Below are 12,402 nucleotides of genomic sequence, written 5' to 3' on the forward strand. Positions count from 1 at the left end.
GGGACATGGGTTCTAGGAATCTCCATTCTACAGAGCAGGACACTGGCTCTGAGAGGCCAGTCCACACCGTGGAGCTGCTACAGGAGAGTCAGGTGCAACACACAGACCCACCCATCTAAATGTCAACCCTCTACCCCACCCACATATCCCCTTTAAAAAATAGAATCGGCAGGGTGTGGTGGCACATGCCTATAACCCTAGCTATTTGGGAGGCTGAGGCAGGAGAATCCCAAGTTTGAGACCAACCTCAGGAACTTAGCAAGACCCTGTCTCAAAATAAAACCTAAAAAGAGCTGGGGATGTAGCTCACTGGTAGAGCACCGTGAGTTCAATCCCCAGTACCACAGCGGGGGAAACTTACACATACAAAAGATAAAAGTAAGCAAGCAAAAAAGTCTCTTCTTCCTACCAAGGGAAAACTAATATATACAATTTCACTTTTACTGGTGCTAAGAATCAAACCCAGGGCCTGGTAAATGCTAAGCACATGCTATACCACTGAACTACACTTCTGGCCCCAAAATGTTTTTAAAAGTATGTTCAGCGGGCTGGGGTTGTGGCTCAGCGGTAGAGCGCTCGCCTAGCACGTGTGAGGCCCTGGGTTCGATCCTCAGCACCACATAAAAATAAATTAAAAAAAGATATTGTGTCCTACCACATACAACTAAAAAAACAAAACAAAACCCCAGAAATGGAGCTAAAGATGTTCCCGTGTCCTCGTGTCTTTATGTCCCCAGGCAGGTTTGTTCAGTGGGCTCTGCTCAGTGCCTGCCGAGTCCCATGACATACCAGCTTCATCCAGAATGAAGCCACCATGGCGGGGTTTCTTGGGGGGACGGTCATCATCTTCTTCTTCCTCCTCTTCATCATATTCCTCCTCCTCTTCTTCCTCCTCTTCCTCCTCCTGCTCCTCTTCCTTCTCACTGCCTGCTGCACTCCGCCGCTCTTCCTCTACCTGCAGGAGTCAGGTAGAATTGGAGTCCCAGGGTTCTATCATCTCAAATCCAAAAATCAAGCTACCTCTCCCCAAAACCTGACCTTAGACCTGCCAGGCCAATCCTAGCCCCTCAGCTCTGCCTCTACATCCTCCCCCTCTGGCCAGGCCTTTGATTACCACCCTAACTCTGACAGCGTCACCAAGCTCCCAATCCACCCCTGGCAGCTGGCCCTCACTATTCCCTCCTTAGAACCCCTGCTCATCCTCCACCTGGCCATCAAGAGCCACACACCAAGGATCAGAGCAAGCAAACAAAAAGTCTCCTCTTACTAGGCTAGAATATATAGTATGTATGTATGTATGTATTTGGTGGTGCTAGGATTGGAACCCAGGGATGAGGACTCAGTCCGTGGTCCTCATCTCTGTCCATCCTACAACCCCCCTGAGCTATCTTATTTAGACCTTGGCTCAGGTGAGCAGCTCTGACAATGACTCCAGGAGCCATCTCTGGTACACACTACTCCCCAGGCTCGTGCTCACTAACCCAACACTAACTGCATGGACTTCCGGTGGACCTTACCTGTAGCCACCCCAACTGCACCTGGCACCACTAGCCACACCATCCCCAAGGATGACACTCCTCCCTTGGCTCCCGCACATGCTGCAGTCCCAGTTTGCTCTTACTGTGCTGCTCCTCTCACTCTGCTCACTCCCCACTCCCCATGGGCAGCTTTGAACACCAGGGGTCAGTGCAGGGCCCATCTGGCTTCTCTGTCCATACCTTCCATTCCACCTTCCCTCTCCTCACCTCTCTTATCTCCCACTTTTTTTTTTTTTTTTACAACTAGGGAGCCCCCCCCCCCCCCCGCATTCCAGTGCCTTTTCCATGTCTCCCAGAGTTCAAACACAGGGGGTCCCACACTGACCTCAGTGTCTTCTCTTAAACTTGGCCTCCTCTAGTTCTCCTCAAGCACCAGATCCTTGTCCTTTCTGCTGCCTATAACTGTCATCTCTCCAGTCCATCCCTTTTCCCTAACCCCACATCCTGACAGGTAAGCCACCACACTATACTCCAGCCCTGGGTCCCTGCCCTGGATTCCTCCTGGTCTCCGGGCCTCTAATCCCTCTTCCCAAATCAGTCACAAAATTAACTCTTACAAAATACTAAACTATGTTTCCCAAACTTAATCTTTACTTCAATAAGTTTACAACGTCTCCTTTCATGACCATATCACTATTACAACCCATTTATTTAATATTTCCTTCAAATTCACTCACCTTTTTACCTTTTTTGGGCAGTATTAGGGATTAAACCAGGAACACTCTACCACTGAACTACATTGCCAGCCTTTTAAATTTTTTTTACCCCCAAATTTTGAGACAGGATCTCACTTGGTTGCTCAGGCTGGCCTCAAACTTGTGATCCTCCTGCCTCAGTCTCCCAAACTGTTGGGATTACAGGTGTGCACCCTCTTGCCTGGCCCACTCACATTTGTAATTAAGTGAAATGTTTCTGGGCTGGGTATGTGGCTCAGTGAGACAGCATTTCTGTGAAGGACAAACAAGGTCCTAGATATGACCATTAGCAAAAAAAAAAAAAAAAAAAAAAACCCAAAAAAACAAAAAAAGAAAAAGAAAAAAGAAAGATTTGTCCATGTTTTGAAATGTTTCACAATTAAAAGGTTTTTGAAAGCTTGTTTTAACTAGAAAGTAACCGTAAAGATAAAAGCCAAACAAGGTTGTTATTGTTGAGTCCAGCACATAGGGACTGCTACAGGCTCTAAGCCTAAGCCTGATAAACGCACAGGCCAACAAATCTCAGGTGTTCAGGACGCAGCAGCACCCAAATTAAACTTTTCCATGATTCCATCAAAAAGACAGAATATACAGCTGAAAAGGAAATTTCTCATTATGTGATTCAATACAGCTTAAGATCTAACCCTTATCCCACCTAAAAGAACCTCTCATCACTCCTGACCTGGAACACATCCTTCAATCTTGGGAAACTATGATCTAAACCATGGATCTGAGGTGACCTGGAAGCGTACACCCTGCCCACTGCCTGACCTCTTCTTTCCCCACTAGGTCTCAGCTGCACTGAACACTTGTTCCTCTATCATTCAGGTTTGTTTGCTTGTTTTTTTCCTTTATTTTGGTGCTGGGGTCCAATCTCAGGTCCCTGTGCATGCTAATCAAACACTCTACCAGAGAGCTACACACAAAACCCCTATACCAGGCTCTCTGCTCTAGCCATCATCCTTACCAGTACTCTGCATAAAAAGTTGTTCTCAGGCTAGGGATGGAGCCCAGTGATGGAATTCTTGCCTGTCATACAAGACCCTGGGTCAATTCCTAGCACTGTGAAAAATAAAATAGCCGGGCATGGTGGCATATGCCTGTAAACTCAGCAACTTGGGAAGCTTAGGCAGGAGGATCACAAGTTTGAGGCCTGACTCAGTACCTCAGGGACACCTTTGCAACCAAGCAAGACCCTGTCTCAAATTAAAAAATACAAAGAGGAGCAGGGCATGGTGTTGCATATCTATAATCCTAGCAACTGGGGAGGCTGATGCAAGAAGATTCCAAACTCAAGGTCAGCCTTAGCAATTCAGTGAGACCCTGCCTCAAAAATAATAAATGAGGGGCTGGGGATGTGGCTCAAGCGGTAGCATGCTCGCCTGGCATGTGCAGGGCGCTGAGTTCGATCCTCAGCACCACATAAAAATAAAATAAAGATATTGTGTCTGCCAAGAACTGAAAAATAAATATTGAAAAATTCTTTCTCTCTTTAAAAATAATAATAATAAATGAATAAAATTAAATAAATTTTTAAGAAGGGGGGGGCAAGGGATGTAGCTCAGTGGTAAAGTGCTCTTGGGTTCAAACCCCAGTACCAAATAAATACAAAAATGAAATAAAAAGTTCTCTCCTCTATCTCCCACTTATACTTCAAACACTCCCTTTTCTGGCAGGAGATTCAGCTCAGTGGTAGAGTACTCGCCTAGCATGTGTGATGCTCTGGATTCAATCCCCAGAAACACACACACACACTCCCCCCCCCCTTTTCCAGGCAGCTGTCACTGCCTCCTCTCCCCTAGGAAAAGCCGGCTTCCTCCATATAGCCCTGAACACTGAGAGCTCCCTGATACCAGGGCACAAGCTCTCTCGGGCACCACTGGTTCCCTCAGTATCACCCGGCCCACTGCTGGGCTGGGCACAGAAGAATGACACAGCTGAAAAGGAAGTTTCTCATTATGTGATTCTAACCCTCATCCCATCTAAAAGCACTTCTTATCACTCCTGACCTAGAACACATCCTACAATCTTGGGATGTGCTTAATACACAATGACAGCTAACCAGCCCAAGGTGTTTTGCCCTCCCCCACCACCTCCGCGGCCCCAGACAGGCTATCACTATGTTACCCAGGCTGGCCTGAAATTCCTAAACTCAAATAATCCTCCTGCCTCAGCATCCTGAGAGCAGTGCATGTGCCACTGTGCCTGGCTTAATCTCCATTTGAATGACCCAAGCTGTAAAGGACCACAGCCTGATTTGGAAGAATTCTGTCATCATTCCCCTTTGCTGGGCCCTACAGAAACCTTTTAAAACACTTTTCATCCCTACCTGAGGTTAGAGCTCCCCATACTACATGTCTGTGTTACCTCAGGGCTCAAGCAGGCTCTTATGCAATCCTCAACAGCACCTGTAGTAACTGCCTATAAAACTCTCCCGGACTCCTGGGCACGGTGGCACAGGCCTATAATCTCAGTGGATTGGGAGGCTGAGGCACAAGAATTGCAAGTTCAAAGCCAGCCTCAGCAAAAGCAAGGTGCTAAGCGACTCAGTGAGACCCTGTCTCTAAGTAAAATACAAAATAGGGCTGGGGATGTGGCTCAGTGGTTGAGTGCCCCGGGTTCAATCCCCAGTATCAAAAAAAAAAAAAAAAAAAAAAGGCAAAAAACTCCCTAGGACTGACAGCTCTATGAGGGCTCACACCAAGAACTCCAGAAAACAAAATTAATTAACAGGTTTCTGGGGGTTGTGGGTGGGAAGCCAGCTGATTCCCCAGCAGTGCTCATTATTTGCCTTCCTGGCACATCTACACAAAGAACCCTTTCGTTCTAGGCCTATGTCAACATCTGGCCATCTGAAAAGCCCATCCAGCCCTGTCTCTGGCAATGGGGTAGGCCTCACATTGCCCTTCTGCCTCACTTGGAGACAGCAGACGAGCCCACAGGTGACTAAAGAGCATAGTATGAGTAGAGAAGCAGGGGACCAAGGATAAAGGAGGAGGGGGAGAGAAAGAGGAAGAACTGGGGAATGAAGTTGACCAAATTATACTGGGTGCATATATCAATGTATCACAGTGTGTCCCAATTTTATGTAAAACTATAATGTATCAACTAAAAAATGCACAAATAGAAGGAGATCAATAGAGCAGAAGGAGGGGATCATAGAGAGGGAGGAGGGAAGGGCAGGGGTAGTATAGGGGACTAAAATGGAGCAAATCAGGTTATATGCACTTATGAATACATCAAACTCCACTATTATGTATAACTACAAAACTCTAAAAATAACAAGTGGAGGGGAAAAAATTCTATTATGTTGCTAGAAAGTGAGACTTGCACAGTGCAAAGCAGAACGTCCCAGAAGAAAAAGGAACTAGGGTTCATCCTAGTCTGATTATCACCAGGCTTTAACCACCAAGCAGTGACTTGAAGCCATGAGTCACAGGCCAAGGACCCAGGGCTACAGCTTGGTACAAAGACCTTTCCTGTCATCCTTCTGCTAGCCTTACCCCTCCAAGGCATCCCAGCGCCTCCAACTCCTGGCTGGAAGCAGAAGAGGTCCTAAAAGGGACAAGAACTGACAATCAAATGCCCATAAAAGCCAGGTGCAGTGGCATACACCATAATTCCAGCTACTCAGGAAACTGAAGCAAGAAAATCAAAAGTTTGAGGCCAGCCTGGGCATCTTGGTGAGGGCTGGGGATACAGTTCAGGGGCAGAGTATCTGTCTAGCATGCACTAGACCCTGTGTTCAATCCCCAGTGCTACAAAAATAAATAAAACCTTTATTTTTTTTTAAAGACAGAGAGAGAGAGAAAGAGAGAATTTTTTAATATTTATTTTTTAGTTTTCGGCGGACACAACATCTTTGTTTATATGTGGTGCTGAGGATCGAACCCGGGCCGCACGCATGCCAGGCAAGCGCGCTACCGCTTGAGCCACATCCCCAGCCCACCTTTTTTGTTTAAAGTAAATTTAAGTCTTTGCACATCAAACAAGTCATCTAGCTAGGCTTAGTGGTCCATGCCTATATCCCAGAGACCCAGGAAATTGAGCAGGAGAACCATAAGTTTAAGGACTTAGCAAGGACTGGGTATATAGCTCAATTGGTAGAGTGCTTGCCTCACATGCACAAGGCCCTGGGTTAAATCTCCAGCACCCACCCCCCCCCCCGCCCCAAATTAAAATAATCAATATGCACAACTATAATGCACCAATTAAAAATGTGGAAAAAGGAGCTGGGGTTGTGGCTCAGGGTAGTGCACTTGCCTAGCATGTGTGAGGCACTGGGTTCGATTCTCAGCACCACGAAAAAATAAATAAAATAAAGGTCCATCAACAACTAAAAAATATTTTTAAAAAAAAGTGGAAAAAAAATTTTAAAAATTAATATTAAGGGGCTGGGGTTGTAGCTCAGTAGATAGAGTGTCTGCCTTGCATGTGTGAGGCACTGGGTTCTATCCTTAGCACCACATACAAACAAATAAATAAAATACAGGTTAAAAAATATATATGTATATAAAGCTGGGCCCAGTGGCACACACCTGTAATTCCAGTGGCTCAGCTCAGGAGGATCATGAGTTCAAAGCCAGCCTCAGCAACAGCAAGGCACTAAGCAACTCAGTGAGACACTGTCTCTAAATAAAATACAAAATAAGGCTGGGGATGTGGTCGAGTGGCCCTGAGTTCAATCCCTGGTGCCAAAAAGTAAAATTAAAAAAAAAAAAAATATATATATATATACACACACACACACACACACACACACAATATTAAGGGCTGGGCACAGTGGTGCAGGCCTGTAATCCTAGCAGCTCAGGAGGCTGAGACAGGAAAATCACAAGTTCAAAGTCAGCCTCAGCAAAAAGCTGCTAAGAAACTCAGTGTGACCCTGTCTCTAAATAAAATACAAAATAATGCTGGGGATGTGGCTCAGTGGTTGAGTACCCCTGAGTTCAATCCCTGGTACCAAAAAAATAAATAAATATTAAGGGTGTGGATGTACCTCAGTGGTAGACTCCCCCTTGGTCCAATTCCCCATATTGAAAGAAGGAAAAAAAAAACCTAGCTGGGCATGGTGGCACACGCCTGTAATCCCAGTGACTCAGGAGGCTAGGGAAGAGGATCACAAATTTGACACCAGCCTCAGCAACTTACTAAGATCCTGACTCAAAATAAAAAACAAAAATGACCCTGAAGATGTAGCTCAGTGGTAAAACATCCTGTGTTCAATGCCCAATGCCAAAAAACAAAAACCAAACATACATCTCTAATCATCTTGTCATCTCTTTGTTCACTGGTTTTGACTCCTGTCTGCTAAATGTGAATTCCACAAAAGCAAAGATTTGTCTTGGGCTGGGGATGTGGCTCAAGCGGTAGCACGCTCGCCTGGCATGTGTGCGGCCTGGGTTCGATCCTCAACACCACATACAAACAAAGATGTTGTGTCTGCCAAAAACTAAAAAATAAATATTAAAATTGTTAAAAAAAGAAAAAAAAAAAAAAAAAGATTTGTCTTGCTCTACTGTCTGCCTGACCTGGAAATGTATTAGAACACAGCAGTAGACACTCAGGCATTTGTTTATGTGTTCAACAATTAAAAAGGAAATAAATATAAAATTAGTAGTTAAAAAAGAATACTTGAAATCAGAAATGTCCCAGATAATGTTTGGTCTGGTTCCAAAACCAGAGTGATCTTTTTCCAAAATCTAAGGACATTTCCCTCCTTTGCTTTTGGTTCTCTCTCAGTTAAGGCCAGATTCCTCACTATAGCCTTCAAGATTCTATATGTATATATACACATATACACGCCCACTTCCTGTCTCTTGCTGTGAGATCTGATGTACCACCTGGAATCTGCTAGCAGGAAGGCCATTAGACCTTGGACAAGAACCATAAACTTAAAATAAACCTGTTCTCTTAATAATAATAATAAATCCTATGTGTCTTCTTCCTGTTACTTGTGTGTTACACTTGCTCTGATTCAGCCACACCAGACCCCTTATTCTTGTTACTCCTTGGATAGGGCAGACACATTTCGAACTTTGCATGTGATGATCCCTCTTACTGAAAACTCTTCCTCCAGATTTCCACAAAACTTACTCCCTCACCTCCAAGTCTTCCTTCAAGTGTTACCCTCTCAGACTTATTCTGATCACCCTATTCCAGTGCAAGCAGGACTTCCTATTTCCTTTCTCTCCTCTGCTTTTCTCCCAAGCACCTTCTAGTTTAACACAGGCAGAGTATTCTTTATCCAAAACACTTGGGACTGGAAAACTTCAAATTTTTAAAAATTTTGGAATATTTGCACATATATAAAAAGCTACATTGGGGATGTAATCCAAGGGTAAGCAGGAATTCATTTATATTATATATACTTTATACTCAGCAGCCTGAAATAATTTTATATAATATTTTTGTGGACTGATTTTTTTATTTCAATCTGTCACATGAAGTCAGGTATGGAATGTTCCACTTGTGGCATTATATTGGTATTAAAAAGTTTCAGATTTGGGGCTGGGGATATAGCTCAGCAGTAGAATAATTGCTTAGCATGTACAAGCCCTTGGGTTCAATCCCCAACACCACTCAGTGCCGCCCGCCCCCCCCCCCAAAAAAGAACAGGTTCAGATTTTGGAACATTTCGGATTTTCAGACTAGTAATATTCAATCTGTACATAGTTTAATCATTTATGCTTATTTACATGGACGAACATACATTTACTTATTATTTATGCTTATTAACACTTAAAAATCTGTTTTGTTTACTGGCGTAGCCCAAGAGCAAAGAATTGTGCCTAGCAATGTAGGTACTACAAATACATTTTTGTGATGACGGGGCATAAAAACAACCAGGTCCTTTAGACACATCACCTTTTATCTCACTGCACCCGGCACACCCCAGGCCTCCAGAACCTCTCCCTCTGCTTGACGTCTACTTGCTTATTTTGCTATATCTGCCGACCATCTGGAAGCCCCCAGAAGCTGCAGTCGGTTTTGAGTGTCTCTGGGCTTCCAAAGGTGCCTTTCTGCCCACCCCGCGTCCTATCCCCAGGGTAATACCTCCCCGAGCGCCCCAGCCACAGACCTCGGCCTCCTCGCCGTCACTGCTGCGCTCACTGTCCTCCTCCTCGGAGAAGTTGCTGTCTTCGCTGTCCGACATCTTCTGCTCCTGTAGAGAAAGACCCCTGGCCTCAGAGCATCCAAAATTCCCAAGCTCCACCCTCAGCCTCAGTTTCCCCGCTAGTTCTTTGGGAGAAGAAATATCCCTTGGCGCACTTCCGGCAGCCTCGTTCTGGCAATCGGGAACCAGAGTGGGGAATGTTCCTATGCCACCTTCTAACACACCCCGAGTCTTCCCATCAGGTCTCTACAACTTTCCGATCTCCACCAGTCCCAAGGCCTACCACCTCTGAAGTCCCCCTTACCGCTTCGGTCCCACCTCCGCCTTCTGTACCAGCTGCTGTTCACACGACGCCTAGATAGGACTGATGAATCCTCTCGCGATAACCTACCCGTTGGCCTCGCCTAACGCGAGATTTCCGAGGCTGGCCCCGGGCGACGCACTTCCAGGCCGCCATCTTGAGAGTGACAGGATTATCTTAAGCCGAATGTGGAGCCGACATCTTGGGAGGGTCAAGAATGAGAGTTTTCCACGTCGGGATCCAACTTTGTGTAGCTCGAATTCGTACTTGAATTTAGTGAGTGGCTTACTCATTATCTTATAGACCCTCTAAAACATCCCTACGAGATCGGTACTCCCATTTTACAGAAGCGGAAACATACTCAGAAAAATTAAATGAGAAGCAGCCGACTCAAGATTTCTCCCCAAGTTTGGGGGACCCTAAAGTTTCTGTTTTGCGTTACTGTGGCGCTTTACCACTGAGCCACATCCCAGTCCTTTTTTTTTTTTTTTTAATTTTGAGATAGGGTCTCGATAAATTGCCCAGGCTGACCTTGGGATCCTCTCGTTCCAACAGCCTGAGTCGCTAGGATCACAAGCGTGTTGTATTTGCGCTCAGATCCCTGATTTTCTTTGGGGTCTCCCAAAATTCATTTCAGCATTAATTTATGTAATAGTAATGACGCGTCAGCCTGATGGCAAAGAGGATAAGTACCGGAGAGAAATGTAAAATAACCAGATGGAGGATTTTTAAAACTCAGACGCTTTTGTAACACATGACTAAAATTTCTCACATAAGCAAGGTTCAAACACCTGGATTCAGTTGAGAAGAAAACTTTTTTTTTTTTTTTTAAAGGCTCTGGGGATTGAGTCCAGGGCCCAGTATATACTGAGCAAGTGCTCTGCCCTTAAGCCACGTCTTCACCCCACTCGCCTACCCCCGCCCTTGAGCCACATCCCAGTCCCCCGCCCCACTTTTTTTAATATTTTATTTAGAAACAGGGTCTCACTGAGTTGCCAAGCGTCTTGCTTTTGCTGAGCCTGGCTTTGAACTTGTGATCCTCTTACCTCAAAGGAGCATCACCATACCCGCCCCCACCCCTTTTTTTTGAGATAGGATCTAGCTAAATTGCCCAGGTTGGCCTTGAATTTGCCATGCTCCTGCCTCAGTCTCCTGAATACCTGGAATTACACGTGTGTGCCAGCGCACCAAGTTTACATAACTTTGTTGTTGTTCTGTTTGCTTTATGTTTGTTTTGGGTACTGGGGATTGAACCCAGAGCTGAGCTGCATCCCCAGCCCTTTTTATGCTTTATTTTGAGATAGGGTCTTCTTAAATGGATGAAATTGGTCTGGAACTTGCCATCCTCATGCCTCAGCATGAAGAAACTGAGCCCAAGGAAGTTAAAGGGGTTTCTCACAGGCCACAAATCAGAAACCCTTTGCAAATTGGGCTCCAAATAATCCCCACCCTAATAACATTGTACCTTAGGACCTGTATGTAGTCCCATCTATTTGGGAGATCAAGGCAGAGGGATCACTCCAGCTCAGGAGTTCAAGACCAGTTTGAGCAACATAGACTCGTCTCTTAAAAAAATAAAAATAAAAAAAAATAAAAGACACACTTCTTTAAGATAATTCTAAGTGATAAATTTATTAGAAGGAGATACTTTACTGCCATCTGCTGGAAGTGAACAAATATGCAGTCTACAATGTTCAAGAAGTAAATACTGTCCTCATAGATGTGGGATCCTTGTGCAGTGTACAACCCTCACATCCATAGATAGTGGCCCTGTCTACATCATAAGATTGATGTGAAGAGTAAATAAGCTAATAAACTTAAAGCACGTAGACCAGCAGCTGGCAGAGTAGCTATCTAAGTGTAGTTGTAATCACCACTATCATAATTTGTTATTATATATCAGTCACTATTCTGGGTACTGCAGACAGCAGTGAATAAAATATATCTGTTGAGGTGGGGTCAGGGATGGGTCAGGAGCTTAACAGCTAGGACACCAGTTCTCTTTCCCCAGGCATGTGTGCCCCGTCACAAAGCCCAGTGGATTCTCCCTAACTATCCAGTTTCAGGAAGGAGTGACTAAAGTACTCACCAAAAGATCATCTGGGGGTAAAAAGTGATTGGGGCTGGAAGACTGGAGTGGATGAGGAGAACTGCCCCTGAGCCTTCCCCTGCTAGCTTCACTGAAGCCACAGATATTCAAGGAATGTGCTCCAAGAGTCTGGGGAAGGTGGTGACCACAGAGGAGGAAGGCCCTGGACTGCCAAGCTCAGAGAGCAAAGTGTGAGGATTATGCTTAGAGCCTGGGGAGTTTGAACACCCCCTCCCATCCCATTTGGCGCCAAAGGTAGTAGAATTTGCATTTTATTTATTTTTTTAGTGCTGAGGATTGAACCCATGGGTGCTTTACCACCGAACCACATCCCCAGCTCTTTTTTAGAGACTGGGTCTCTTTAAGTTGCTTAGTGCCTAAATTGCTGAGATTGGCCCTGAACCTGAACTCCTTCTGCCTCAGCCTCCCAAGTCACTGGGATCACAGGTGTGCACCTCTGTGCCAGGTTACATTGTTTTTGAGATAGGATCTTGCTAAATTGTTTAGGGATTTCCCTAAACTGCTGGGGCTGGCTTTGAACTGGTGATTGATTCTCCTGTTTCAGCCTCCTGAGTCCTTTCTTTTTTTTTTTTTTTTTTTTGGTACCAGGGATTGAACCCATGGATGCCTCACCACTGAGCCATATCCCAGCTCTTTTTTAG

The 12,402-nt window shown here is 45.1% G+C and overlaps 2 protein-coding genes across 3 annotated transcripts in view; one reads left to right on the top strand and one right to left on the bottom strand.

The window, feature by feature from the left end:
* The window catches only part of SUPT5H (SPT5 homolog, DSIF elongation factor subunit), a 29,325-nt gene extending 19,605 nt beyond the window's left edge, over nt 1-9,720 (bottom strand). For both annotated transcript variants that reach the window (XM_081273745.1, XM_081273744.1), the window contains exons 1-3: nt 9,655-9,720; nt 9,315-9,398; nt 790-955 (exon numbers count right to left, since the gene is read on the bottom strand). In XM_081273745.1, the coding sequence (XP_081129871.1) occupies nt 790-955; nt 9,315-9,389 (241 nt within the window). In that variant the 5' untranslated portion in view covers nt 9,390-9,398; nt 9,655-9,720. The remainder of the gene's footprint in view (nt 1-789; nt 956-9,314; nt 9,399-9,654) is intronic.
* The window catches only part of DYRK1B (dual specificity tyrosine phosphorylation regulated kinase 1B), a 196,138-nt gene that overhangs the window by 166,738 nt on the left and 16,998 nt on the right, over nt 1-12,402 (top strand). The window lies entirely within an intron of this gene.

Source organism: Spermophilus citellus (genome assembly GCF_964194105.1).
Source record: "Spermophilus citellus genome assembly, chromosome: 18".
NCBI classification, from domain to species: Eukaryota; Metazoa; Chordata; class Mammalia; order Rodentia; family Sciuridae; genus Spermophilus; species Spermophilus citellus.